Source organism: Panicum hallii, chromosome 9 (assembly GCF_002211085.1).
Source record: "Panicum hallii strain FIL2 chromosome 9, PHallii_v3.1, whole genome shotgun sequence".
NCBI lineage: Eukaryota > Viridiplantae > Streptophyta > Magnoliopsida > Poales > Poaceae > Panicum > Panicum hallii.
The window spans coordinates 62,158,125-62,184,271 of record NC_038050.1 but is presented as its reverse complement, the minus strand read 5'-3'; the positions used below and the strand labels follow the sequence as shown (position 1 = coordinate 62,184,271).

Genomic DNA, 26,147 nt, shown 5'->3' with positions numbered 1-26,147 from the left:
AGGGGTCCAGGGGCTTATTCGAAATTATCTGGAGGGAGTAAGGGCCTATTTGCGAACCCTAGAAATACTCGGGGCATGCTAAAGAATGTCAAGTATATCTAGGTTTATGTAATGGGGGGTTTGGTTTGAAATAACGGAAAGAGCAGGGCTTCTTTTGCAAAAGGTAGTACATAGGGGGGGGGGTTCCTTTGGGAAAACAGGGAAGGGGGGCTCTGGGCAAAAAGCCCCTTTCTTCCTCCTCTCTTCCCCCGTGACCGAAACAGGGGAGGGGACAGGGGCGGCAGCGGCGGCCACGCCGGCCGGCCCGAAGCCCGGCGTCGGTTGTGGAGGGGGGGGGAAAGGAGGAGGGAGGTGAGGGGGTCCGATTCCCGGCCTCACCTCGGGCTGGGGCGGCGTGAGGAAGTGGGGCGACGGGAGCAGGCGGCGGCGGTCGCGGGAGTACGGCGGGGCGGTGCTGGAGCAAGGGAGGCGGGGGGCTGGGCGTGCGGCGGCGGTTGTGGGGTGCCGGGGGTGCCCCTCGGCCCTATTTATAGGCGGCTGAGGTGGTGGTTCGGCCGGCGGCTTCGCGGGCGGCCATTAATGGCGTTTGGCCACTCGCGGCCGTCGTGATGCGGCGTGGCGGCGAGGGCGCCGGGCGTAGCACGTGGGGGAGGGCCGGGCGCTGTGCGGCACAGGGGCGAGGAAGTGACGGCGCGCGCGGCGGGGCGGAGCGCCAGCGACGGGCGGCGCGGCACGCGCGGGACCGGGCGCACGCGTGCGCGCACGGCGCGGCGAGGCGCGGGCCAGAGCGGGGGCGCGGGCGACGGGCGGCACGGCGCGGCGCACGGCCACGCGCTGCGCGTGCGCGTGCGTCGCGGCACGGCCGGGGCAAGGCCCGCGCGCGGCGCGGACAGGGCCGGTGCGCGGCCAGGGGCGAGGGCGCGTGGGCGCTCGGGCGTGCGCGCGTGCGCGGCGCGGGTGCGGTTGGCCGGGAGCAGGCGCGCGCGTGCGTGAGAGGAGAAAAGGGTGGGGGCGGCGTGGCCCGGAAGCCGGGGGCCGGGCGGTGCTCGGGAGCAGGGGAAGGGGAGAAGAGAAGGTAGGAGAAGGGAGGAGGGAAAAGAAAAGGAGAGAAGAGAAAAGAAAAGGGGAGAAAGAAATGGGAAAAGAGAGAAAAAGAAAAGGAGGAAGGGAAATAAAAGAAAATGGGGAAAAGAGAAGAAATGGAAAGGAAAAGAACGACGCGTGCCGGCGGGATTCGCGGCGGTGACCGTGGCCAGTCGGCCACGCGCGCGCGACGCTCGCACGCTGCGTGAGGAGGACGAGGAGCGGGGCCGCGGCCGGATTCGGTGTCGGCTCGGGGATTAGGGTTTCGGGTTGAGCGGGCTTCGGCGACGAAAAGGTTTCGAACAAACATGTCTTAGCGCGTAATTTGACTTGGAAATTTTCAGGGCGTCACAACTTGTTAGTTGGTTTTTAAGCCTCTTTTTGGGTTAGCGTATTGTTATCTTTCATGTTCGTTAGGCTTAACCACGCGTAGGATGTTCCGGTTATACGGTGAAAACCTTTACCGTCGCAGATTGGATTAGCTTGGTAATTACAGAGCATATTTTTTATCTTTTCTATCGGATTCGTACAAAATGTTTAAATATTAATAGATCCGATATGTTAAACGGGGCAATCGGCTTCTTTTAGCCGATTCTGAGAGGTACTCGAAGGTCCAACCTGGCACGAAGACAGGTCCGACCTAGTACAGTGACTCCGTCAGCTTCTTTAGCTGATCTCGGAAGTCGTTGTAAGAGCCGATCACGGCTCGGACTAATGTTTGACATGGCTGTGCATGCAGAAAAATAACTGACAAAGACTTCTACACCTTCCTGATCAGGTATAGGTCATGTGGCACGCCTAGCACTTACTCAAGTCAGGGCGTGTGCCGGACTTCTGGGCCGTTGACCGAGGGACCGGGACCCACCAGCAGTCCCGGAATCCTCCCGGCTCCTCGTGTTGCCTGTTGCTGCTCGCCGGTGGGTTTTGACCAACAACAGTGGCCCTCTTTAAAGTATAGTTTATGCTCTTGCAGAAAATTGACTACATTCACAACAGTGCTGTGATGGAGCTGATGAGAGGGCTGAGAAATCAGCTCACTGAGCTTATAACTGGGTTGGGTGCGCAAGACCTTGGTCCGATGAGCTTGGGATTGTCCCACAGCCTGTCTAGGTATAAGCTGAAGTTCAGTCCTGAGAAGGTGAGTCTGATGCCATTGCTATTGCGTTTTTGCTAAATTTCTACCTTTTTATTGTCCCATCACTTGTTGCTTCACATAAACATATCCTTAATCAGTTCTAAAACTCCTATAAATTCTAATTTAATTTTTAAATTTGAGTTGTTAGGATGCAAAAAGTTGACAGAAACACGGTCTCGTTAACTCCAACCACTGACCTAAAACCCCAGACAGTCCATCCAACGCCCGAGCACCGCGGTCTCGCTGAACCAACGGCGAGATGGGACACCGAGTCCCTGCCTCCCCCCTAGTATAAGTTTCTCCAAGTCCAAACCCTAGCGCTAAAACTCTTGTGGCGGCTATCTCTCCTTTACCCACCCGCCCCCTCTCCGTTTCGAGGGCTGCCGCAGGCGAAACCTCTCTTCGCCTCGCCCTCTCCAACACCCAATCTCCCCCAGGTTCGACGTATTCTGGCGCCACAGCTGCCCGATTGGGTTCACGCGTGCGTTCCCCGGTCTGATTTGGTTCCGTGGTCGTGTATTTGATGCAGGTCAAGGGCGGGGGCTTATTTGGTTTGTTTCAGCGGAGATAGTCGGGTGCTACCGAGATGTTGGTGCTGTTCGAGACCCCCGCGGGGTTCGCCCTCTTCAAGGTGCTCGACGAGGGGAAGCTGGACAAGGTCGAGGTGAGTGGTCGCTACTGCGGCCGCTTCAATTTCTAAGTTTAGTTTTCATTGGACATGTAAAATTTGACCTGTTTCGCACTTGTTTATTGAATTCAACATGCTGTGTCCTGTGTTCGTCCTTGTAGGATCTATGGAAGGAGTTCACAACATCGGACTCGGCGAGAAGGGTATGTGATTCTGCTAACCTTCAAAGGACAAACCGAGTTTTCCTTTTACGTAGTTCCACTGCATGATCTACCACATCATGACATTTTGCGCGTCTTTTTAAATTAATGATGTCAATGTAACTCTTTTACCCCGGTGGAACACTGTGGACTTGCCAGCAGAGTGCGAGCAATATGGGTTGCTAGCTGAATATGTTCCAGAATGCGTTTTTTGTATATTTTGAACATATAAACTATAAACCGAAAATTGCCTGGATAATTCTTGTATTCCTGCCTCTCTCTCTCTCTCTCTGGGAATAAATTTCCTGCTGATGCAAGTTATATTAATGGGTGAAGGTTGTAATGATGTATGTCACCTCTATCAGGCTCCTCAGATGATCGTTTTGTCTGTACCCCTACCAACACAAAGCTGTTTTTGTTCAAAATGCAAAATACCTGATCAGCTTTTATGATAATTGTGGTACCATGTTCTAGTTATATGCTTTGCTACTTTACATTTAGTAGTCTTTTCTAACTAGCGATAATAAACTTTGTGTAGGTGGTTGAGCTGAAGGCTTTCAACAAGTTTGAGAACACATCTGACGCTCTCTCTGCCGCAACCCTGATTATTGATAGCAAGCCTAGCAAGGGTGTACGCAAGTTCTTGCAGAAGCACTGTGAGGGTGAAACATTAGCTGTTGCTGATTCTAAGCTTGGAAATGCTATAAAGGAAAAGCTGGTCAGTGGTGCTCCTCATCTTTTTATATGTTTGTAGAGTGAGTGGCCCTCTTTAAAGTATAGTTTATGCTCTCGCAGAAAATTGACTGCATTCACAACAGTGCTGTGATGGAGCTGATGAGAGGGCTGAGAAATCAGCTCACTGAGCTTATAACTGGGTTGGGTGCACAAGACCTTGGTCCGATGAGCTTGGGACTGTCCCACAGCCTGTCTAGGTATAAGCTCAAGTTCAGTCATGAGAAGCTGAGTCTGATGCCATTGCTATTTCGTTTTTGCTAAATTTTTGCCTTTTTATTGTCCCATCACTTGTTGCTTCACATAAACATATCCTTAATCAGTTCTAAAACTCCTATAAATTCTAATTTAATTTTTAAATTTGAGTTGTTGGGATGCAAAAAGTTGACAGAAACACGGTCTCGTTAAGTCCAACCACTGACCTAAAACCCCAGACAGTCCATCCAACGCCCGAGCACCACTTTATCTTGTGGGCTGATTGATGAGTACCACACGTATCTTTATGGACTTCATGTAGAAGCCGATTGGACTCAATCGGCCCTAAGCACTTAAGCAGTAGGCCTTCTAGAGTCCTGTAAAACAAGTCGTCCCCTATAAAGACGTACTTCATGGCTTTGTAACGTATCTTCTTAGGTGCCCCCCGAGCCGGATCCTTCAAGTAATTGAAGATATCGGCTCTCCAATCCCCTGATCCAGCAGGTTTATCGGAAAATCAGCTCCATCCGCCGTATCCTTGTAACCGGAAGTCATCTGGGTAAGGTCATTGGCATCAGAATTTTATACTCTTGGTATCCAGTAGAAATTTATATATCTAAACCGGGCCATTAGCTCCTAGCATTGTCTCCACAAGGGAAACAACAACTCACTCTCACATCGGTACGTCTCCGTGAGCTGAGAGATGACCAGTTTTGAATCCCCAAAAACTTCCACCGCTTTTGCTCCAGCCTGAAGAAGTAATTTCATACCCTTGTGCACCGCTTCATACTCAGCTAGATTGTTGGTGCAAGGTGTTGGTAATCTGATTGAAAAGGAATATGTTGCCCCCCGAGGCGAAACCAGCAGAATACCTATGCCAGAGCCATCTCCACAGACCGACCCATCAAAATACACTGCCCATGCACGGATGGAAAGTGCTGCTATGTCCGAGCTAGTCCTTTCGGCAACGAGGTCGGCCAGCGCCTGCCCTTTGACTGCCTTCGCAGGCTGATACCGGATATCAAATTCTGACAAAGCAAACATCCACTTACCGAATCGGCCTTTCAACACCGGTGCCGACAACATATGTTTGGTAACATCTGATTTGCAGATGACAATCGTCTCGGCAGAAAGCAGGATGTGGCGGAGCTTCGTACAGGTAAAGAATATACAAAGGCATAGTTTCTCAATTTTGAGGTACCTTGTCTCTGCATCTAGCATCCTTCTGCTGAGATAAAAAACAACTCTCTCCTTGCCATCCTGCACTTGTACGATGACTGAAGCAATGGAAGTGTTACCTACTGACAGATAAACATAGAATGGCTTACCCTGCTAGGGTGGGACTAACACAGGCGGTTTGGATAAATATTCTTTGATATCTTCAAACGCCTGTTGTTGCTCTGCCCCCCAGCGGAACTCGTCATTGGCTTTAATTTTCACCAACTCCATGAATTGCTCAATTCTTCCTGACATATTGGAAATGAATCTTCTGACAAAATTGATCTTGCCAATGAGTTGTTGGAGTTCCTTCTTTGTAGTAGGTGGCACCATTGTTCTTACAGCTTCTTGGCTTTTTAGGCCGTTCTCAATTCCTCGTTCATGAACCAGAAAACCCAGGAACTGACCAGCCGATACACCAAAGGCACACTTCTTAGGATTCATTCTAAGCCCGAACTTCCTGGTTCGTTCCAAAACTCGCCGTAGATCTCCTAAATGCCCCTCAGCCGATGCAGATTTTACCACCACGTCATCAATGTAGATTTCCACCAGCTTACCGATCAAGTCATGAAACATATAATTCATGGCCCGTTGGTATGTAGCACCAGCATTTTTCAGCCCAAAAGTCATGACCACGTACTCGAATAATCCCACTGCACCTGGTACTCTGAATGCGGTCTTATGGATATCTTCTGGAGCCATAAAAATTTGGTTATAACCAGCATTGCCATCCATGAAACTCAACATCTTATGACTAGCAGCTGCATTAATCAATGTTTCCGCAACTGGCATCGGGTACTCATCCTTTGGTGTAGCTCTGTTGAGGTCTCTGAAGTCCATGCAGACCCACCACCGGCCATCCTTCTTCTGGACAGGCACAATACTGGAAATCCATTCAGCATACCTGCATGGCCTGATGAAGCCTGCTACTATCATTTTTTCGACTTCTTTCTTGACTTCTTATAGGACTTCGGCCTTCATTTGCCATGCTCGTTGCTGGAACAGCCGAAATCCTAGCTTGAGAGGGAGCCGATGCTCAACAATACTTCTATCTAACCCGGGCATCTCAATGTAATCCCAGGCAAAACATTCCGTATATTCTTTCAGCAGTACTATCATCGGTTCTCTCAATTCTGGATTTAACTTCTTGCTGATAAATGTTGGCCGTGGCTTATCCCTAGAACCAATATCGACTTCTTCCAGCTCGTCAGCAGAAGTAAACCTGTATCCTAGCTTCCCTTCATCCATTAGGTCGATACTGCAAATAAACGATGAATACGAAGTAAAAGGATTCGGCCGATCGCAGGGATCGGCCGACATTTTCTTTTCATTAACTTGTGCCACTTTACAATCAACACATGGCCGGCTGCTCGAGCGGGCCTCTTTGTGAACATCATAACAATGTAACATGGATGACAAAAACAACTCGATTCTTATGTTTTGGGGCCGATCGCAGGGTTCGGCCTCTCCTGTTTCTCTGCTGCAAACTAACTTTGGCACCCCATCTACTCCGTAAGGCCAGTGGATAAGACCAGCCTCACCCCATTTTTTTTTTAGTTTCCACATGGTCGCAGCCCTCCAAGCTAATCCCTGAGATCGGCTCCTGGTCCTCCACGTCCCAGACACTCATGGCGCCATGTGAAACTTCAACAGAATCGTCCGCGTGGACTACTTCTACTTCATCTCCATCCCATTGAATCAGACACTGGTGCATTGTAGAAGGGATACAGTAATTGGCATGGATCCTATCTCTCCCAAGCAGAACGGTGTACGAGCCCTTACTGTTGACGACAAAAGACGATGTTGGGACGGTTTTGCCTTCTACCGTCAAATCCACGCTGAGGACTCCTTGCGCTTCTGATATTTGTCCGTTGAAGTCACTTAACGTGATGTTAGTTTTGATCAAATCCCCAACAAAATGCCCCAACTTACGCAGCACTGAGTACGGCATTATGTTAACCGCTGCTCCTGTATCGACTAGCATCCTGCTGACAGATTGGCCGTTTATGTAACCCTTGAGATATAAAGCCTTCAGGTGCCTGTAATTCTTCTCTCGGGGCTCCTCAAATATGACTGGTCGCAGCCCCAAATCAAGCTGAGCCACTGACAACTCCTCATGGCCTAGTGCATGAAACTCTGCAGGAAGAACAAAAACCATGTGTGCATCAGCTGATGTCTTTACATCGGCTTTTGACTTCTTGGGATGCCACACCTTCTTGGAAGGACTTGCCTCTGCTCTGTGGGGGTAGTGAACTTTCTCCGCCAGATCCGGTCGCGCCTTCCTTAGTGTTTCCAAATATTGGGCCTCGGCTTCTTCGAGGCTGCGTAGTCACTGCACCCTCCGCTTCTGGGACCGGTTAAGCCCATCAGGGCACCAGCGTGGTCGGTGATACTTGTCCTCCTCATCTTCTGAATTGCCCCCTGCGCGTGATGTCTCGACTTGTTCATGACGGGGTTGCACTGGCCCTAAACGCCAAAAAACTAAGGCACCCCTTGCATCTTGTTTCTGAGGCTTACACTCTGGGCAATCCTCAAGAGTGGGTAGTCGTTTCATACCTGTCAGACCCGGGGCCACCGGGTTGGGCACATCACATAGTTTAAGAGATTAAGTCCGTCTTATCTCTTATTCATTTTGTTTATCTCTTGTTTATCCCGTTTAAATAGGAGATAGAGCTAACCAACACGGAGAGGATCTTCTCGAGATGTGTTCTGGTATGATCCCTCGACGGGGGTTGGTTAGCATCTTTGTAACTCCGGCCTCTCGGATATATAAGGGAGGTCAGGGACCCCCCCTAAAAGAAGGAGATCATTAGGTCAATCTACACCAAAGAGAATACAAACCACCATACAGGACGTAGGGTGTTACGCTCCGTGCGGCCCGAACCTGTCTAAAGTCTTGTGTTCTTTGCACCTTCGAGTTCCTGATCTCGGCGTCTCCTCACCCAAAACTTACCACCTTGGGTATATCCCTCGGTGGGCAGCCAGTTAAACACTGACAGCTGGCGTGCCAGATAGGGGAGCGCGTCGAATATCCACCGGCGAGCTCGATGGCATCTTTCAATTTCATCAGGTCAGTTCCCTCTCAGGGTACGACGTTCGTTTTTGGCTCGTGGGTTTGCATCGCAGATGGTGCGGGCAACTTTCGGCGATTCCTCGTCGACATGACGCCGAAAACCGTCGCTGCGGATCCTCGCAGCGGCCTCGACAAGTTCGTCAACGAGCTCGACAACTCGTCGCTCCATGCTTCCGCGGCACAGGTCGAGATGGAACCTGTTCCAAGCTCGACTTCTTCTGGTGTCGCGACAAATTCCCCTGGTTTGGACTTGTTCCAATCTAGGGATTCGCATGGTCGGACTCAACCCGGCTTGTGCGAACCGGCCACTGATCTTCAGGAGGCCAACGCATCTGGATCCCTCTCCATGTTAGAGAAGGATCTGGACCTGCTACTTCGGGATGGAAATCCTGAAGTCACCGCGTGTCGGGGGGCTTCGGGATGTTCTGGTCCCGGTGATTTGGTGATCACCTCCTTGCCGAAGGGGCACATTGTGCATTGGAGGGGCATGATGCTCTCCAACCTACTCGAGGCAGAGAGTCGGCTGGTGGCTCACCTCGAGCCATTGCCCTTCCAAGAGGGCAGGCCATTGGCAACCGCGGCGGAGGGGTCGACTGAGTTAGTCGACGAAAGTTCTCATGAGCTTTCCTCCCGCCAGGTGCTAATGGCCGAAGGAGGCGAGGACGGTGGGGATTTTCCAATCGAAAACTTTGAAGCGATCTCTAAAGATGAGATCACGGCCAACGCCGGTAACGAGAGCGATGCTGATCGTGAGGCGCGGAGGGCCAGGAACAGGGCCCGCACAATCCGGCGGAGGAGAGCCAACGAGCGAAGGCGATCTATGCATCGCGAGCTCGACCTTGAGTTTGCTGCCGCAAGCGAGCGGGGCTTCAGGACTCCGGTGGCCAACATCGCCAGAGTCACGGCCATCCTCGAGCGCAGCCACGACCTGGAGGTACGTCGCGCACTCCTCTACGCGCAGAGGGCTTGGATCCAGCTGGATCAACATAATCCGGCGTCTATCATCCGGGAAGAGCGCGTGGACGAGAGTCGAAGTCAGGCTCGCAGTCGATCGGCCGGTGGTCGTCCTCAACACCAGATCAGCAATGACAACGCACGTGGGAGCCAGGCCCCTGGCGGGAGGCAACAGCCACCGCAAGGGGGTCATATGCGATAGGCTAGTCGATGACCTCCTCCGGAGGATTTGCGCCAGCACATCAATGAAGGTCGCGATGCGCGCACCGTGATCTCCTCCAGGCGCAAGACCCGCGAGGAAGTCGAAGCTGAAGGTACTGACTGTAGCGATCGATTTCCTGCTTTCTCTGCTCGTTTCAGCAGCTACAAGTACCCAGAGGGCTTCAAGCCGATCGGCATCACCAAGTACGACGGCAAGCAGGCTCCCCAGCAGTGGCTCCGCTGCTACTCCACGGCCATTGAGGTCGCGGGGGGCTCGAATGTCACCAAAGTCGTCTACTTCCCGATGGCTTTGGACCCTGCACCGCTCACTTGGCTGGAGAGCCTCGGCAGCAACTCCATCGACTCCTGGGAACGACTTAAGAAGGTCTTCATCGACAATTTCCAGGGAGCGATTCCCCGAGCAGGTACTCGACACGATCTTGCCCAGTGCAAGCAAGAACGTAGCGAACTTCTGCGGTCCTACACGCGTCGCTTCTTCGACGTCCGCGCCACCATCGCGAACATCTCGGAGGAGGACATCATCGACTGCTTCTACAACGGCATCACCGACCCGGGCATATACAGAGACTTCGGGCGGAACAGGCTGAAAACTGTTGCGGGCCTTCGTGATATGATGTACGATTGGTCCGAGCAGGAGGAGAAGATGCGGGAGCGGTTCCCGCGGCGTCAAGATAGCAATCTGCGGCGCCCAAACGACAACCGCAGCGACAAAGGCCAGCGGGACTTTTCGGGTCCACCCCGGAAACGAAAGCCAGATGATGTCATCGCGGCTATCGATCGTCTTTCACGAGGCAAGAAGTCAACAACTCAGGAGGAGTTCGAGAAGCTCCTGCAGAAGAAGTGCCCGTGGCACCCGGGCGCCAACCATGCCGCTATCGACTGCTACCACCTTCGGAGGACGTTCAGCAACTCTGGTGGCGGCAAGAAGAACAAGAAGTCTGCTTACAAAGAATCCGAGGATGATGATCAGGAGGATCACGGGCGCAACCCGAAATTTCAGGATGCGTCCAAGGTGGTCAACGTCATCTTCGGGGGGGTGAGGATTTCTGTTCCAGGCGGGATCAGAAGCTGCTCCTCCGAGAGATTTTGTCCATCGAGCCGGCGGTACCACGACCACTTCATTGGTCGGAGGTCCCCATCTCGTTCTCTCGTGATGACCAGTGGACGAGCTTTTCCGAGCCTGGTAAGTTCCCCTTGGTCCTGGATCCTGTGGTGGCGGAGGTCAAGCTTACCAAGGTCCTCATCGATGGCGGGAGCGGGCTCAATCTCATCTTCGTCAGCACTTTGAAGAAGATGGGCCTGGATTTCAAGGATATGCTGGTTCCCAGCAAGTCCCCCTTTTACAGCATCGTTCCAGGTAATGCGGCGCACCCGCTTGGTACGGTGGTTCTCCCAGTCACCTTCGGCACGCGGGAGAATTATCGTACTGAATTCTCAAGTTCGAAGTGGCTACTTTTGACTCTTCTTACCATGCAATACTGAGTCGACCGGCACTTGCCAAGTTTATGGCAGTGCCGCATTATGTCTATCTGCTTCTTAAGATGCCAGGACTCGGTGGAGTACTCACCCTTCGCGGCGACTTGAAGAAGTCGTACGACTGCAATCAGGAGGCGATCCAATACGCTTCGACTACTCGCGTGCCAGATGCTTCGGGAGAAGTACTCGCGGCCGCGCAGCAGCTCTCCCAGACCGGGCTGGAGATTCCTTCCAAGAAGGCCAACAAGTCGAGCATCCAGTCGACTGATGACGTGGCCCTCAAGACGATCCAGCTCCAGGAGGGAGATTCATCTAAGACCGCCGTCATCGGTGCGGGCTTGGGTGACAAATAGGAACTCGCGCTCGTCAGTTTTCTTCAGGCTAACCGAGACATATTCGCATGGAAACCAGCGGATATGCCAGGGGTGCCTAGGGAGTTGATCGAGCATGCTTTGAATGTACATCCGAAGGCTACGCCTAAGAAGCAACGCCTGCGGAGGTTTGCCCACGACAAGCGTGAGGCCATTAAATGGGAGATCGCTAAACTTCTCGCGGCTGGATTCATTAAAGAAGTAATCCATTCAGAGTGGGTAGCGAATCCCGTCCTTGTAAAGAAAAAGAACAATGAATGGAGAATGTGTGTCGACTACACCGATCTCAACAAGCATTGCCCAAAAGATCATTTTGGGCTGCCGCGCAATGACCAAGTTGTCGATTCGACGGCTGGTTGTGTCCTTCTTTGTTTTCTTGATTGTTACTCAGGATATCATCAGATCGCCTTCAAGGAGGAGGACCAAATCAAGACTGCATTCATCACCCCGTAGGGGACTTACGCCTACAAAACAATGTCTTTCGGGTTGAAGAACGCAGGAGCAACATACCAGCGTGCGATCCAGATGTGTTTCGTGGATCAGCTGCACCGGAATGTTGAGGCCTATGTGGATGACGTGGTCATCAAGACTAGGGATTCCGATAACTTGATCGCAGATTTGGAGGAAATATTCAGCAGTCTGCGCAGATTTCGTTGGAAACTCAATCCCACCAAGTGCGTCTTTGGAGTACCTTCAGGAAAATTGCTCGGGTTCATCGTCAGCAATCGGGGCATTGAAGCCAACCCTGTGAAGATCACGGCCATCACTGATATGGAGGCTCCGGCCACAATCAAGAATGTGCAAAAGTTAACAGGTTGTATAGCGGCTCTGAACAGGTTCATCTCCCGGCTCGGGGAGAGAGGACTACCTTTCTTCAAGCTCCTGAAACGCCAGGATAAGTACCAATGGACGGAGGAGGCTGAGCGGGCCTTGCAAGATCTGAAACATCATCTGCAGTCACCTCCAATCCTCACAGCACCGTTGCCAGAGGAGGATCTACTACTTTACATCGCGGCAACAACTCATGTCGTCAGCAGTGCTATTGTAGTCGAGCGAGGCGAAGAAGGCCATGCGTTTGGAGTGCAGAGGCCTGTCTACTTCGTCAGCGAGGTCCTCTCCGAATCCAAGGTACGGTATCCTACTGTTCAAAAGCTTTTGTATGCAATCTTAATTACATCAAGAAAGCTGCGCCATTACTTCGATGAGTACAAGATCACTGTGATCACGGACTTCCCGCTGGCGGATATTCTTCATAATCAAGATGCCACGGGGCGCATATCCAAGTGGGCAGTGGAACTGGGGGCTTTGTCAATAGACTTCAAGCCACGCACTGCAATCAAGTCACAGGCTCTAGTCGACTTTATGGCTGAATGGAGGGAGAATCAAGTCCCAACTCCAGTGGACAGGCCAGAGCACTGGACCATGTATTTTGATGGGTCCCTCAAGCTCGACGGCGGCGGTGCTGGGGTTCTGCTTATTTCTCCCCGAGGTGAGCAGTTGAAATATGTCCTTCAGATCCTGTGGGCGGTATCCAACAATGAAGCCGAGTATGAAGCTTTGCTTCACGGGCTTCGTTTGGCGATATCACTAGGGATCAAGCGAATACTTGTATATGGCGACTCTCTTCTTGTTGTTCAGTAGGTCAACAAGGAATGGGACTGCAATAAGGAGACAATGGATGCTTATGTGCAGGAAGTGCGCAAGTTGGAAAGCAAGTTCTCCGGCCTGGAGGTTCATCATGTACTGCGGGAGCACAACGTTGGCGCGGACATTCTGTCCAAACTGGGGTCCACGCGTGCCCAGGTCCCGCCGGGAGTCTTTGTCCAGGAGCTCAAACAGCCATCCATCAAATCTTCTCCGCAGGTAGCCATCGACGCGGGTCCCCAACAACCCGATCGAGAGGTTATGGTGCTGGAGGAGGACTGGCGAGGGGCTTTTATCGACTTCATTCGAGATCAACGATTACCAGCAGGAATCGACGCTAGGAGCACCGAAGCAGCTCGCATCTTGCAAAGAAGCAAGGGTTTCGTCCTGGTCGACGGCAAGCTCTATCGGCGAGGCGCTCGGTCAGGGGTTCTCATGAAGTGCGTCACAAAGGACGATGGCTACGACATACTGCGGGAGATCCACGATGGCATCTGCGGCAACCATGCGGCTTCGAGAACACTGGTGGGAAAAGCGTACAGAGCCGGTTTCTGGTGGCCTACCGCAGTGACCGACGCGGAGGATCTCGTGCGCAGATGCCAAAATTGTCAATTCTTCGGCAAACAGACGCATGTTCCAGCTCACAGCCTCATCACCATACTGCCATCCTGCCCTTTTGCCTGTTGGAGTCTTGACATGATCGGGCCCTTCACAACGGCACCAGGCGGTTTTACCCTTGTCCTGGTGGCTATCGACAAGTTTACTAAGTGGATCGAGTACAAGCCGATAGCCAAGCTCACACCAGATCGGGTCGTCGATTTCATATCAGATATTCTGCATCGGTTCGGCTTCCCCAACTCCATCATCACAGACCTGGGATCAAACTTCACGGTGAACCAGTTCTGGGAGTTCTGCGAGAATGCTTGCATTGAAGTTAAATATGTCTCGGTTGCACACCCAAGGGCCAACGGACAAGTCGAAAGGGCGAACGGCTTGATCACTGACGGCCTCAAGAAGAGACTTTACGATGCAAATAGCAAGAAGGGAGGCAAATGGGTGCATGAGCTGCCACATGTCATCTGGGGGCTTCGGACTTAGCCGTCCAAAGCCACAGGACAAACACCTTTTTTCCTCGTGTATGGATCCGAAGCTATCCTACCAGCCGATATCATGTGGAAGTCTCCAAGGGTCGAAATGTACAATGAAGGCGAGGCGGACGAGGCGCGGCAGTTAGAGCTCGATTCTGTGGAAGAAGCTCGCTGTACCGCCCTTGTTCAGTCAGCCCGGTACCTGCAGGGGATCCGGCGATACCATGATCGCAACGTCAGGGAACGGTCATTCAACGTCGGTGATTTGGTCTTGTGTCGTATTCAGGACGAGTCTGGCCTACACAAGCTCAATTCAAGGTGGGATGGCCCGTTCGTCGTCAAGCAGGTCACAAGGCCAGAGTCTTATCGACTACAATACCCTGAGGGTCAGGATGTCCCGAACTCCTGGAACGTTCAGAACCTGCGCAAGTTCTACCCTTAAGTCGGGGCCCGGTGATCGCTAATTCCCCGGGGGCTCAGAAGATCTTCTTTCCCCGAATCAATTTGGAGGCCATGTGCCACATGACTCGGGTTGTACATGCCTTCTTACTTCCACGATGGCCAGTGTCACGTGCAAACATATACATATATAAATCGACTTCTTGTCGCGCATGACGCGGGGGCTGCGGGATACGTGGCATCGACTACTTATTTTTTCAAATCTTTTGAAGGATAAGTAGGGTCACAGACAAATGGGACCCTTAGCCTGATTCTCCGATTCAAACTAAGGCTCGGGGGCTACTCCATATGGAGTGCGATTTTTAAATCGCACGCCATAACAGAAATTCGGGGCATGAGCACCTCATAGCTTCGATGCAGCCAAACAAGTACTCGAAGAAGGACTTCAAGACGAAGCTTCAGAAGAAGTCGAAGACTGCTTCGAAAGTACTCGATAAGCCTGCAGTGCTCAGCTACGAAGAGCTCGGGGGCTTGTCAGACCCGGGCCACCGGGTTGGGCACATCACGTAGTTTAAGAGATTAAGTCCGTCTTATCTCTTATTCATTTTATTTATCTCTTGTTTATCCCGTTTAAATAGGAGATAGAGCTAACCAACACGGAGAGGATCTTCTCGAGATGTGTTCTGGTATGATCCCTCGACGGGGGTTGGTTAGCATCTTTGTAACTCCGGCCTCTCGGATATATAAGGGAGGTCAGGGACCCCCCTAAAAGAAGGAGATCATTAGGTCAATCTACACCAAAGAGAATACAAACCACCATACAGGACGTAGGGTGTTACGCTCCGTGCAGCCTGAACCTGTCTAAAGTCTTGTGTTCTTTGCACCTTCGAGTTTCTGATCTCAGCGTCGCCTCACCCAAAACTTACCACCTTGGGTATATCCCTCGGTGGGCAGCCGGTTAAACACCGACAATACCAGAATCCCAACAGTATTTGAAGAACGGGCAATACCAATGATCTCGCGTATCCTCTCGCTTCCTGAGGCGTTTCCCAGTGCGCCGCTCGTATTCTTCCTCTTCAGTTTCGCGTTGGAGATGCTGTTGATAGTGATACTGGTACCTTCTCAGAAGATGAGAGGAAACCGGTCGCTGGTTCCTGACGTGCCTCACCTGCTCTTCGGTGATATAGTCCCTTTCTTCTTTTTGGGGCCGATCGCAGGAATCGGCCTCTTGATGTCGTGATGTGCGTCCTGCCATGTTAATTCCGAACGTAAAATCCAGCTGATGATGTGTTGACCGGTCGTACCCTTCCACCATGTTTACATTTGGGAATGGTTGAGTATCAACCTTCATGGCGTATTGCCCCAAGATTAATTGGCCTTGCTCAATAGCCGATTGTATCTCTCGCCGGAGTTCTTTGCAGTCACTAGTACTGTGGGTGAAAGAGTTATGCCACTTGCAGTATGATCTTCCCTGGAGCTCCTGAGCTGTTGGGATCTTGCAACCTTCAGGGAGTTTCAATTGTTTCTCCTTCAAGAGCAAGTCGAATATTTGTTCGACTTTGCTTACGTCAAAGTCAAATCCTTTCGAAGGCCCTTGTTGTTTCACCCACTTGCAGGACACGGGTTTTGCCCCCCGTGCCCACTCTACAACTGCTATCTCTTGGTCATCATCAGAATCTTCAGAGTCTTCAGCGTCAACCATTACTACTTGACGTTTGAACTTGTCTTGGTATAACTCTGGGTGGCGTTGCTCGTATGCTGTCATCTTCTGTACCAGATGAACCAAAGAGTTGAATTCTAGCTGGAAAACCAGATCTCTGATTGGTTTTACTAGTCCCAAAGACGCCAATTCAACTGCCTCTTTTTCTAAAATTCGAATCGAGTAGCACCGGTTCTTGACTTCTCTGAAATGCTGGATGTACTCCGCCACTGTTTCTCCCCGCTTCTGGCAGACCTGTGCCAAATCAGCAATCCCAGCTTCTGCAGCTTCTAAATGATATTGTATATGGAACTGTTCCTCTAGCTGCTTCCAGGTGCGGATAGAATCAGGACCCAACGATGTGTACCATCCAAAAGCCGGCCCTGTGAGAGACTGCGAGAAAAACCTCACCCGCAACGGATCCGACACCGAAATCATCCCAAGCTGCGCAGATATCGGCTCACGTGTTCTATGGAGCTAGATCCTTCTGCTCCGCTGAACTTGGTGAACTCAGATAGCCGATACTTGGGTGGCAGGGGAATCAAGTCATACTCACTTGGATACGGCTTGGTGTAGCCGATCGCTCGCCTTCTTGGGAGAATGCCAAATTGATCTCTCAAAATGGCACCAATCTGATCTACTGTGTGAATTCCTGGGGCCGAGTGCATACCTTCATGACTCGGCCCTGTCGCATAAGTAGTCAGCCATGCCTGTTTGTCGGCATCGACTACAGATGTTCCTCCAGTTATTCTCTGCGTGGGTTGTGTCGGGTTACCACCATCTGGTATATATGCACAAACATATCCATGTGGAACCTCCTTGGGGGGTTCACTGAAGAATTGGTGATCAGCAGGGTCACCTCGCACCTTGTATATAACAAATGCTGGAGAATTATATTGTTCTGGGGCTGCAAATGCATAGGGCACTGGTGGTCTGGCTAGAGAAGGCAACTCCCCTTTGTGGCTCCCTAAAGCAGGTCCTGTTGGAGAGTACTGGTATTTCATAATTTCCTGCACCACACGTACCGCGACGCGCTCAAGGGTGTTCACCAAACTCTCAGAATGTCGATGTAATGAGTGAGCCACCATATAGTTAACTTCCTGGCGGAGAGCTCGCGTGCGTTCTTCCGTAGGAGTAGATAGATCCACTTCGTTGAGTGCTCCTTCAGATGAAAATCCCTTCCATCTGATGCCGTTGTGACGGGTTCTTTCAAATGAGCCGATGAGATCGGCTTCAAAAGCAGCTTTTATTTCATTATACCTCTGCTTGTGCTCATCAGACAACTCTTCAAAAGTAATCGGGTTCTCGTTCGGCATCTTGACAACGGAAGTTGATGAAGCCGAAGAAAATGATGCAGCCGATTGTAGTCGATGTAGTCGAAGGAAGTAGTCGATGTAGTTGATGAAGTCGATGAGGTCCCACCAGGCATGCCAGAATGTGTTGTCGGTTAAAACCCACCGGCGAGCAGCGACAGGCAACACGAGGAGCCGGGAGGCTTCCGAGACTGCTGGTGGGTCCCGATCCCTCGATCAACGGCCTAGAAGTCCGGCACACGTCCTGACATGAGGAAGTGCTAGGCGTGCCACCTGACCTATACCTGATCAGGAAGGTGTAGAAATTTTTGTCAGTTATTTTCCTGCATACACAGCCATGTCAAACATTAGTCCGAGCCGTGATCGGCCCTTACAACGACTCCCGAGATCAGCTAAAGAAGCCGACGGAGTCACTGTACTAGGTCGGACCTATCTTCGTGCCAGGTTGGACCTTTGGGTACCTCTCAGAATCGGCTAAAAGAAACCGATTGCCCCGTTTAACAGATAGGATCGATTAATATTTAAACGTTTTGTACGAATCCGATAGAAAAGATAAAAACATGCTCTGTAATTACCAAGCTAATCCAATCTGCGACGGTAAAGGTTTTCACCGTATAACCGGAACATCCTACGCGTGGTTAAGCCTAACGAACATGAAAGATAACAATACGCTAACCCAAAAAAAGAGGTCTAAAAACCAACTAACAAGTCGATTCCCGGAACAATCCCTCATTAGATTACCATAAAGCACCAATCATGCAGCCGGAACATTTAACCTGTTTGAAGGGCCTAATCATATGGATACTAAACCAATTCCTTGTAGCACAAAGAACTACCATAACAAATTAGATCTACTAAGCAAGAACAGAGCAAGGTGCTGCCCTTATACCTAGGATCATGTACAAGGGCAGCTAAACGATTACGAACAGCAAGCAGATCATGGATGTACTAATCAAAACCAATACAATATCATAATCGTTTAAGATAACTAGTGTTGCTCGCTATCAACAACGTTTCAGTACGAGAAACACAAAGATAAGCAGATAAACGTAACGCTGCTCCGATCATGCGGAACATGATCGGAGCAGCATGTCGATTACATGGAGAAAGCCCTCGGGGAAGGGGTGGCGATGCGCCGAGAGTTTGTTGTGAATGAATGATTTATTGAATCTCACGATACATATTTATAGACCGGAGACTTGATCTTTTTTAACTAACCCTAGCTGATTACGATACAATCTCGAACTTCCTATATTTAAACTATCCTTACTAGATAAATGGTCATCCCGGCCCTTGACGCGTTCGCACAGAAGCTGATTCGCAGACCATTACGATAATTTCCTTCAGCCCATGTTACTCTCGGCCCATCCCTTGGCCCAGTCAAATTATGGCAATAATAGCCACTCACTCTACAAACATATAAAAAGATAAGGAGCACCACTGACCAGCTTTTCCTTTATAGCATTTCCAAGCTTAGAATCAGCAACAGCTAATGTTTCACCCTCACAGTGCTTCTGCAAGAACTTGCGCAGACCATTGCTAGGATTGCTATCAATAATCAGGGTTGCGGCAGAGAGAGCGTCAGATGTGTTCTCAAACTTGTTGAAAGCCTTCAGCTCAACCACCTACACAAAGTTTATTATCGCTAGTTAGAAAAGACTACTAAATATAAAGTAGCAAAGCATATAACTAGGACATGGTACCACAATTATCATAAAAGCTGATCAGGTATTTTGCATTTTGAACAAAAAAAGCTTTGTGTTGGTAGGGGTACAGACAAAACGATCATCTGAGGAGCTTGTTAGAGGTGACATACATCGTTACCACCTTCACCCATTAATATAACTTGCATCAGCAGGAAATTTATTCCCAGAGAGAGAGAGAGAGGTAGGAATACAAGAATTATCCAGGCAATTTTCGGTTTATAGTTTATATGTTCAAAATATACAAAAAACGCATTCTGGAACATATTCAGCTAGCAACCCATATTGCTCGCACTCTGCTGGCAAGTCCACAGTGTTCCACCGGGGTAAAAGAGTTACATTGACATCATTAATTTAAAAAGACACACGCAAAATGTCATGATGTGGTAGATCTTGCAGTGGAACTTCGTAAAAGGAAAACTCGGTTTGTCCTTTGAAGGTTAGCAGAATCACATACCCTTCTCGCCGAGTCCGATGTTGTCAACTCCTTCCATAGATCCTACAAGGACGAACAAAGGACACAGCACGTTGAATTCAATAAACAAGTGCGAAACAGGTCAAATTTTACATGTCCAATGAAAACTAAACTTAGAAATTGAAGCGGCGGCAGCAGCGACCACTCACCTCGACCTTGTCGAGCTTCCCCTCGTCGAGCACCTTGAAGAGGGCGAACCCCGTGGGGGTCTCGAACAGCACCAACATCTCGGTAGCACCCGACTATCTCCGCTGAAACAAACCAAATAAGCCCCCGCCCTTGACCTGCATCAAACACACGACCACGAAACCAAATCAGACTGGGGAACGCACGCGTGAACCCAATCGGGCAGCTGTGGCGCCAGAATACGTCGAGCCTAGGGGAGATTGGGCGTTGGAGAGGGCGAGGCGAAGAGAGGTTTCGCCTGCGGCAGCCCTCGAAACGGAGAGGGGGCGGGTGGGTAAAGGAGAGATAGCCGCCGCAAGGGTTTGGACTTGGAGAAACTTATACTAGGGGGGAGGCAGGGACTCGGTGTCCCATCTTGCCGTTGGTTCAGCGAGACCGTGGTGCTCGGGCGTTGGATGGACTATCTGGGATTTTAGGTCAGTGGTTGGAGTTAACAAGACCGTGTTTCTGTCAACTTTTTGCATCCCAACAACTCAAATTTAAAAATTAAATTAGAATTTATAGGAGTTTTAGAACTGATTAAGGATCACGGGAAAAAGGTACATACAGCTTTGGCAAATGCTGCTAGTAATCTTTTTGCACATCTAATTGCACGCATGCATATTTTTATAAATGATTAAAAGTAAGTGCTAATGATTACTGATTGACAATCAACTCGCTATGGGAAAGTAATTGTTGCGCTTAAGGTGAATATACATGACTATAAATGATTAAATTCGTGGATAAATTTTAAGCGCCGCAAATACTCGCATTTGTGGATGGATAAATTATTAGTATAATAAGAACAACCGTAAAATACTCGCATTAGTAAAAAATAATATAACCCATTTAATTTTGTTCATCCCATCTCAATTTATATTCCTTTGACCAATTAAAAATAGGATTATCACATTCGTTGTACCAAATAGATAGCTTTTCTGTAAAAACATAGTAAATGCATTAACACTCAAATTAACATTTGCGCACATATTCCTAAGGACACTCGAATACCTTACCCTTTCAATGGCTAGGTTTACCAATGAAGCGATGGTACAGTGTTAGTAAGAGCGGTGGATTTGGCCATCGGAGAACCACCGAATACGTGAGGAAACGGTGGTGTGTACGAGAGGGAAACCTAGAACGGAAAAGGAAAGTGATACGTAGAGGTTTGGAGGAATACTGTCTATCGTTGATGGAGCTAAGAGATACAGTATAGGCCTATAATTAATTCTCTGTTTTTAGACACACGTATAGAACTAGACGATGGGAAAAAAATCCTACCTCAGTGAGGCTACCTACTTCCTAGGAGGGCACGATGGATACATACATTGCCCCTGCTACCACCTTCCATTTGCTTGCAAGAGCGATTGCTTGGGCGGCTCGGCACAAACCATTGCCTGCCATGGCTGTCAGCTGAGCGGAGCGGGCTTTTGTTGACGCGAAACCAGGAGCATCTATCTGACCGTTTGCTTTCCCATGGACAGGGACAGCAAGACCAAACTGCCGCTGTGCTGCACCAGAAAAAGGCAGATGAGTTCGAACACCGGATGGCACTAAGGGAACCGCGGCTTGCATTTCCTGTTCCAGCGTTGCCATCGCATGGCTTGGTTTGGCCCAGTCCTGAAAAAAGTTCAACCTCAATGCCTTTTGTTTCTGGCATAACACATGCTAAACATGGCGGTTTAGATTTAATGATCAACACAAAGCAAATACTCCCTATGATCCAAATCATAGATTGCTTTAGCCTTTTTAGATAAATCATTTTTGTTATACATCTAGATATATAATATGTCTAGATTAGCACAAATTATGTATCTAGAACAGTAAAAATCACCTATAATTTGGAGTAGAGGAAGTAGTAGAGTGGTAGACACTGAAGCCCCCTCTTCCATTAGTATATTCAGGGTTTCAACTGGTTACAAGACAAACGAAACAATGGTGAAAAATGAACTATCATCGAGCAGCAGGAGACTCGAGGCTCTTGCTGCAAATCTAGTTTAATGTTTCAGTATTACTGGGATACCAGGTAACAGAAACGTGCATCTCTCGAGCAGATCTGATGGGGTGCACAAACGGTCTGTGGAAGCGCATTCTAAGCAAGCAAAGCATGAAAGAAACTCTTTCAGCTGCCTAGTTACCAATCTCACTCAGTTCATGAAGGATCAACAATAATGGTAATTTATGCGACTGCGCCAGCAAAAATTAAACTTCTTCAATGTCCAGATCGAGCAAGTCCTTGAATACAAGCAGGGTTCAAAGAAAACTAATCTCCACCTGGTTACTAGCCTGTAATATCCATTCTACAGAACAGAAGCCCCAACCTTCGTCACCATGGCTCTCCCTTCCCCAAGTGAATTCCTCACTCATCATCAGCATGCTTTTTCTTCTTTTTCTTCTTATCTTTCTTACCGGACTCCTCCGCTTGCATTGCAACATCCTCACCGTCTGTGTCAGCTTTCTTCTTTTTCTTCTTCTTCCCACCTTCTGCAGTTGCCACAGAAGGTTCCTCCTCGGTATCCTTAGACTTCTTTTTCTTTTTCTTCTCACCATCAGCATCAGCCACAGGAGTCTCCTCAGTTTCCTTGGACTTCTTCTTCTTCTTCTTCTTCCTGTCCTGGTCACCATCCTCCTGGATTGCTTCAGCTGCAGGCTCTGTTGGCGGTGCAGTCTCCGCATCATGATGTTTCCTCTTCTTTGAAGCCAATTCTGACTTCTTTGGTGTTTCTTCAGTGGATTTTCCTAGAAAAACATCAGCAGCAGGGTTGTACGCCTAAAACAAAAGCAAAACGTCAGCCAAAATGAGATCCACCCCAAGAAAGAACAAATTGCACCAAAAAGGGTGCTCACAAAAGAATGCTTCAAGCAAAAACCATGGGATCTTTTTTCGCTAACTAGATGACGCATCTAGTACTAGAACAGTCATTAGTTCAAGGAAGTAATGTTCTTTCAATGCTTTTAAGTATTGACGACAAAGTTGGCAGTGAAGTGAGCAACAACGTTTATCCCTGCCGTCCATAATACAAAATGTTTCTCATAATATTTTTCAAGAAACACAACCATGACACAGCTTACCTTAGCAGGAGTAATTAAAGCCCCAGCACCCTTCTTCCTGTCCTTTTCATACGCTTCTATCTTGGGCTTTCCCTTTGCGGAACCAGCAGATTTCCCAAATTCTGTTTTCTCCAGAACTTGAAGCCGTGTCTCAAGCTGTTTTTTTTACATGTCAGAAAACAATCTATTGTTTGAATTATAGAAACTAAAATTGTTTCCACAGTGCAGATACCTTGAGTCGACTCTCCGTGCCAATGGAGTTGTCCTCACCATCACCAAGGGCATCATACCGGATGGCAAGAGCAGTTTTCGCAGCAAGAGAACGAGAGATCTTTCCCTTGTGCTTTTGAGATGCCTTGCCAATTAAGGATGCATGGTAGATGAGCCCGTACTTAGGTGTAGAATGCTTCGTCTTCAGAGCTCTGAACAAAGCCTGGAGAGAAATACAACCTTCAGTGGCTTAGTGGAGAAACCAATTCTAGCAGATAACATAAAGAAATAGTATATTCATTCCATACAAATGAGGAAACATAAAAAAAAAAAGAGGGCAAGCCTTCGAGCATCTTACATATCCCCTGCGTGTTGACGCATATATAGAAGAACATGGTCACATAAAGAAAAAGAACAAGAAATGAAAAAAAGTGTTTTTGAAATCATAAGTATATCACACACCTTCTCTGCACCAAGAATCTGAATGGTGCTGCCAGGCTGCTTGGCTAAATTTAGCAAACTGCCACCGTGCGCAATAAGGCGAGCACCAACTAACTCACCCACCAGTGCGGTCAGATTTGGCGCTATAGTGTTCATCCTGCTTTTTAAATAGTCGTACAGCTGCGCTCTGTACTCAGAAAGAGCCAACACTTGATCGCATAGCTCTCTGATATTTAACAGGTCAAGGTCACTAACTTCTGTTCCCATGGATATTACTGCTGCCTCCTTTAGCTGTGTTTCTACTTCTTCATCTGACAGTATCTGTAAACACCAGAGCTTATTACTGAGCAGTTCCCCACTAGGCATGTAAGTAACATTTAGAAATGGCAATAACTCACCTCAGAGAAATCAAGGTTGACTGCATTAGCTCTGTTGCCCATCATCTTCACAACTTTAGCATACTGTATATTATCTGTGACTATTTTAGTGAGCTCTGGAAAGTGCCAACCATACCATTCGCGAACCCGCATGGCATAAGTGTTAAGCTCTTTGTCAAGGTCATCCAATAAGCCAATGGCCTGAATGATCATGGTATCAACCTGCGGAACAAAAACAATGTTGGTCATCTCACTTCCACAAGTCAAAATGGGTAATTTACAAACACAAACCCTAACTAGCCAACACACAAGATGCCAAATATTACGAATGTTGCAAAGATAAATTAGATATATAGCAGCACCAAAGGGCAACAAAAGTGCAAAATGCACAAATACAGTATTGGAACTGAATAAATATGTTTATGTGAAGAAACAAGTGATGGGACAATAAAAAGGCAGAAATTTAGCAAAAACGAAATAGCAATGGCATCAGACTCACCTTCTCAGGACTGAACTTCAGCTTATACCTAGACAGGCTGTGGGACAGTCCCAAGCTCATCGGACCAAGGTCTTGTGCACCCAACCCAGTTATAAGCTCAGTGAGCTGATTTCTCAGCCCTCTCATCAGCTCCATCACAGCACTGTTGTGAATGCAGTCAATTTTCTGCAAGAGCATAACTATACTTTAAGGAGGGCCACTCACTCTACAAACATATAAAAAGCTGAGAAGCACCACTGACCAGCTTTTCCTTTATAGCATTTCCAAGCTTAGAATCAGCAACAGCTAATGTTTCACCCTCACAGTGCTTCTGCAAGAACTTGCGCAGACCCTTGCTAGGCTTGCTATCAATAATCAGGGTTGCGGCAGAGAGAGCGTCAGATGTGTTCTCAAACTTGTTGAAAGCCTTCAGCTCAACCACCTACACAAAGTTTATTATCGCTAGTTAGAAAAGACTACTAGATGTAAAGTAGCAAAGCATATAACTAGGACATGGTACCACAATTATCATAAAAGCTGATCAGGTATTTTGCATTTTGAACAAAAACAGCTTTGTGTTGGTAGGGGTACAGACAAAACGATCATCTGAGGAGCCTGTTACAGATGCTATACATCATTACCACCTTCACCCATCATGGGCATATAGCATGTATCAGCAGGAAATAGTAGTTCCCCTAGGGGGAAAGAAGGCAGGAATATATGTCTTCTCTAGGCACTTTGTGGCTTAAAGTTGATGTGTTCAAACTTCAAAATAGCTAACGAAAACGAATTCTAAAACACATTCTGCTAGCTACCCATATCTGTAAGCTAAGTTCCCATTCTACTGGCGAAGTCCACAGTGCTCCGCCAGGGTAAAGTTACATTGACATCATTGATTTAAAAAGGCACACGCAGAATGTGATAATGTGCTAGGTCCTGCAGTGGGATTTCGTAGAACCAAATCTCGTTTGCGCTTTCATGGTTAACAGAATCACATACCCTTCTAGCCGAGTCCGATGTTGTGAACTCCTTCCATAGATCCTACAAGCACGAGCACAAGACATACCACGGTGAGTACAATAAACAAGCGCGCAGCAGGCCAAATTTAACAAACCGAAACAAAACCAAATCTCAGAAATTGAAACAGCGCCAGCAGTAACCACTCACCTCGACCTTGTCGAGCTTCCCCTCATCCAGCACCTTGAAGAGGGCGAACCCTGCGGGGGTCTCGAATAGCACCAACATATCCTCCTAGAATCAGTAGCCCACGACTAAGTTGTAACAAACCAAATACCCCCTTCACCTGCAACAAAAGCACGCCCACAGAACCAAATCAGACCGAGGAACGCACGCGTGAAACCAATCGGGCTGCTGAGGCCCTGAAGCCGTCGAACCTGGGGGATACGCGACGTTGGGTACGGCGAGGCGAAGAGGGGTTTCGCCTTGCGGCGGCCGGCGAGACGGAGAGGGGACGGGTGGAGAAAGGAGAGGTAGCCGCCGCAAGGGTTTTAGAGTTAGGGCTTGGAGTTGGAGAAATTTATACTGGGGAGGACGAAGGGGCTCGGTGTCCGATCTCGCCGTTGGTTCAGCAAGGCCGGTGTGCTCGGTCGTTGGATGGATAGTCTGGGGTTTTAGGTTAGTGGCTGGAGTTAACGGGATTTTGTTTCTGACAACTTTTTGCGTTGCAACAATTCTGGTTTAAAAATTAGATTAGCAACAACTGTGGGTTGAATGTAATTACAACTTTCATGCAGTTCAACTTTCAAATCAGTGTCAACATCCTTTCTACTTCACGAAATTTTCACTTATAATCTCAA

At 48.9% G+C, this 26,147-nt stretch overlaps 3 protein-coding genes across 5 annotated transcripts in view; 1 reads left to right on the top strand and 2 right to left on the bottom strand.

The window, feature by feature from the left end:
- Positions 1-20,098, bottom strand: part of LOC112872548 (probable nucleolar protein 5-2) — a 39,084-nt gene extending 18,986 nt beyond the window's left edge. The window contains exons 1-2 of one of the 2 annotated variants that reach the window (XM_025935579.1): positions 19,978-20,098; positions 19,758-19,892 (exon numbers count right to left, since the gene is read on the bottom strand). In XM_025935579.1, coding sequence (XP_025791364.1) covers positions 19,758-19,835 — 78 coding nt within the window. In that variant the 5' untranslated portion in view covers positions 19,836-19,892; positions 19,978-20,098. Of the gene's footprint in view, positions 1-19,757 lie in introns of both variants that reach the window. The other variant, XM_025935578.1, reaches the window with a different exon arrangement.
- LOC112872550 (probable nucleolar protein 5-2) lies at positions 2,501-4,146 on the top strand. 2 transcript variants are annotated; one of them, XM_025935582.1, is made up of 5 exons: positions 2,501-2,655; positions 2,748-2,876; positions 3,008-3,049; positions 3,585-3,764; positions 3,842-4,146. In XM_025935582.1, the coding sequence occupies exons 2-5, from the start codon at positions 2,805-2,807 to the stop codon at positions 4,040-4,042; spliced, it is 495 nt and encodes a 164-aa protein (XP_025791367.1). In that variant the 5' UTR covers positions 2,501-2,655; positions 2,748-2,804; the 3' UTR covers positions 4,043-4,146. The 2 variants fall into 2 exon arrangements, with proteins under 2 accessions (XP_025791367.1, XP_025791366.1); XM_025935581.1 differs by having other exon boundaries at positions 2,748-2,882; positions 3,842-4,138.
- Positions 20,099-21,928: 1,830 nt separating the features above from the next.
- LOC112872549 (probable nucleolar protein 5-2) lies at positions 21,929-25,883 on the bottom strand. The gene is made up of 10 exons (XM_025935580.1): positions 25,725-25,883; positions 25,498-25,633; positions 25,330-25,371; positions 24,593-24,772; positions 24,352-24,516; positions 23,874-24,074; positions 23,497-23,796; positions 23,057-23,257; positions 22,846-22,980; positions 21,929-22,543 (listed from the first exon to the last, which is right to left on the bottom strand). The coding sequence occupies exons 2-10, from the start codon at positions 25,573-25,575 to the stop codon at positions 22,133-22,135; spliced, it is 1,713 nt and encodes a 570-aa protein (XP_025791365.1). The 5' UTR covers positions 25,576-25,633; positions 25,725-25,883; the 3' UTR covers positions 21,929-22,132.
- Between the last annotated feature and the right edge of the window lie 264 nt (positions 25,884-26,147).

What these genes read in the sequence shown, in the direction of transcription:
- LOC112872549 (XM_025935580.1), bottom strand. Translation starts at nt 25,575, where the DNA reads ATGTTGGTGCTATTCGAGACCCCCGCAGGGTTCGCCCTCTTCAAGGTG. An exon ending in TGAAGTTCAGTCCTGAGAAG is followed by an intron (nt 24,075 to 24,351) that starts GTGAGTCTGATG and finishes TTTGTTCCGCAG; the next exon opens with GTTGATACCATGATCATTCA. An exon ending in TCAACCTTGATTTCTCTGAG is followed by an intron (nt 23,797 to 23,873) that starts GTGAGTTATTGC and finishes TGGTGTTTACAG; the next exon opens with ATACTGTCAGATGAAGAAGT.
- LOC112872550 (XM_025935581.1), top strand. Translation starts at nt 2,805, where the DNA reads ATGTTGGTGCTGTTCGAGACCCCCGCGGGGTTCGCCCTCTTCAAGGTG. An exon ending in GGAAGCTGGACAAGGTCGAG is followed by an intron (nt 2,883 to 3,007) that starts GTGAGTGGTCGC and finishes TCGTCCTTGTAG; the next exon opens with GATCTATGGAAGGAGTTCAC. An exon ending in CATCGGACTCGGCGAGAAGG is followed by an intron (nt 3,050 to 3,584) that starts GTATGTGATTCT and finishes AACTTTGTGTAG; the next exon opens with GTGGTTGAGCTGAAGGCTTT.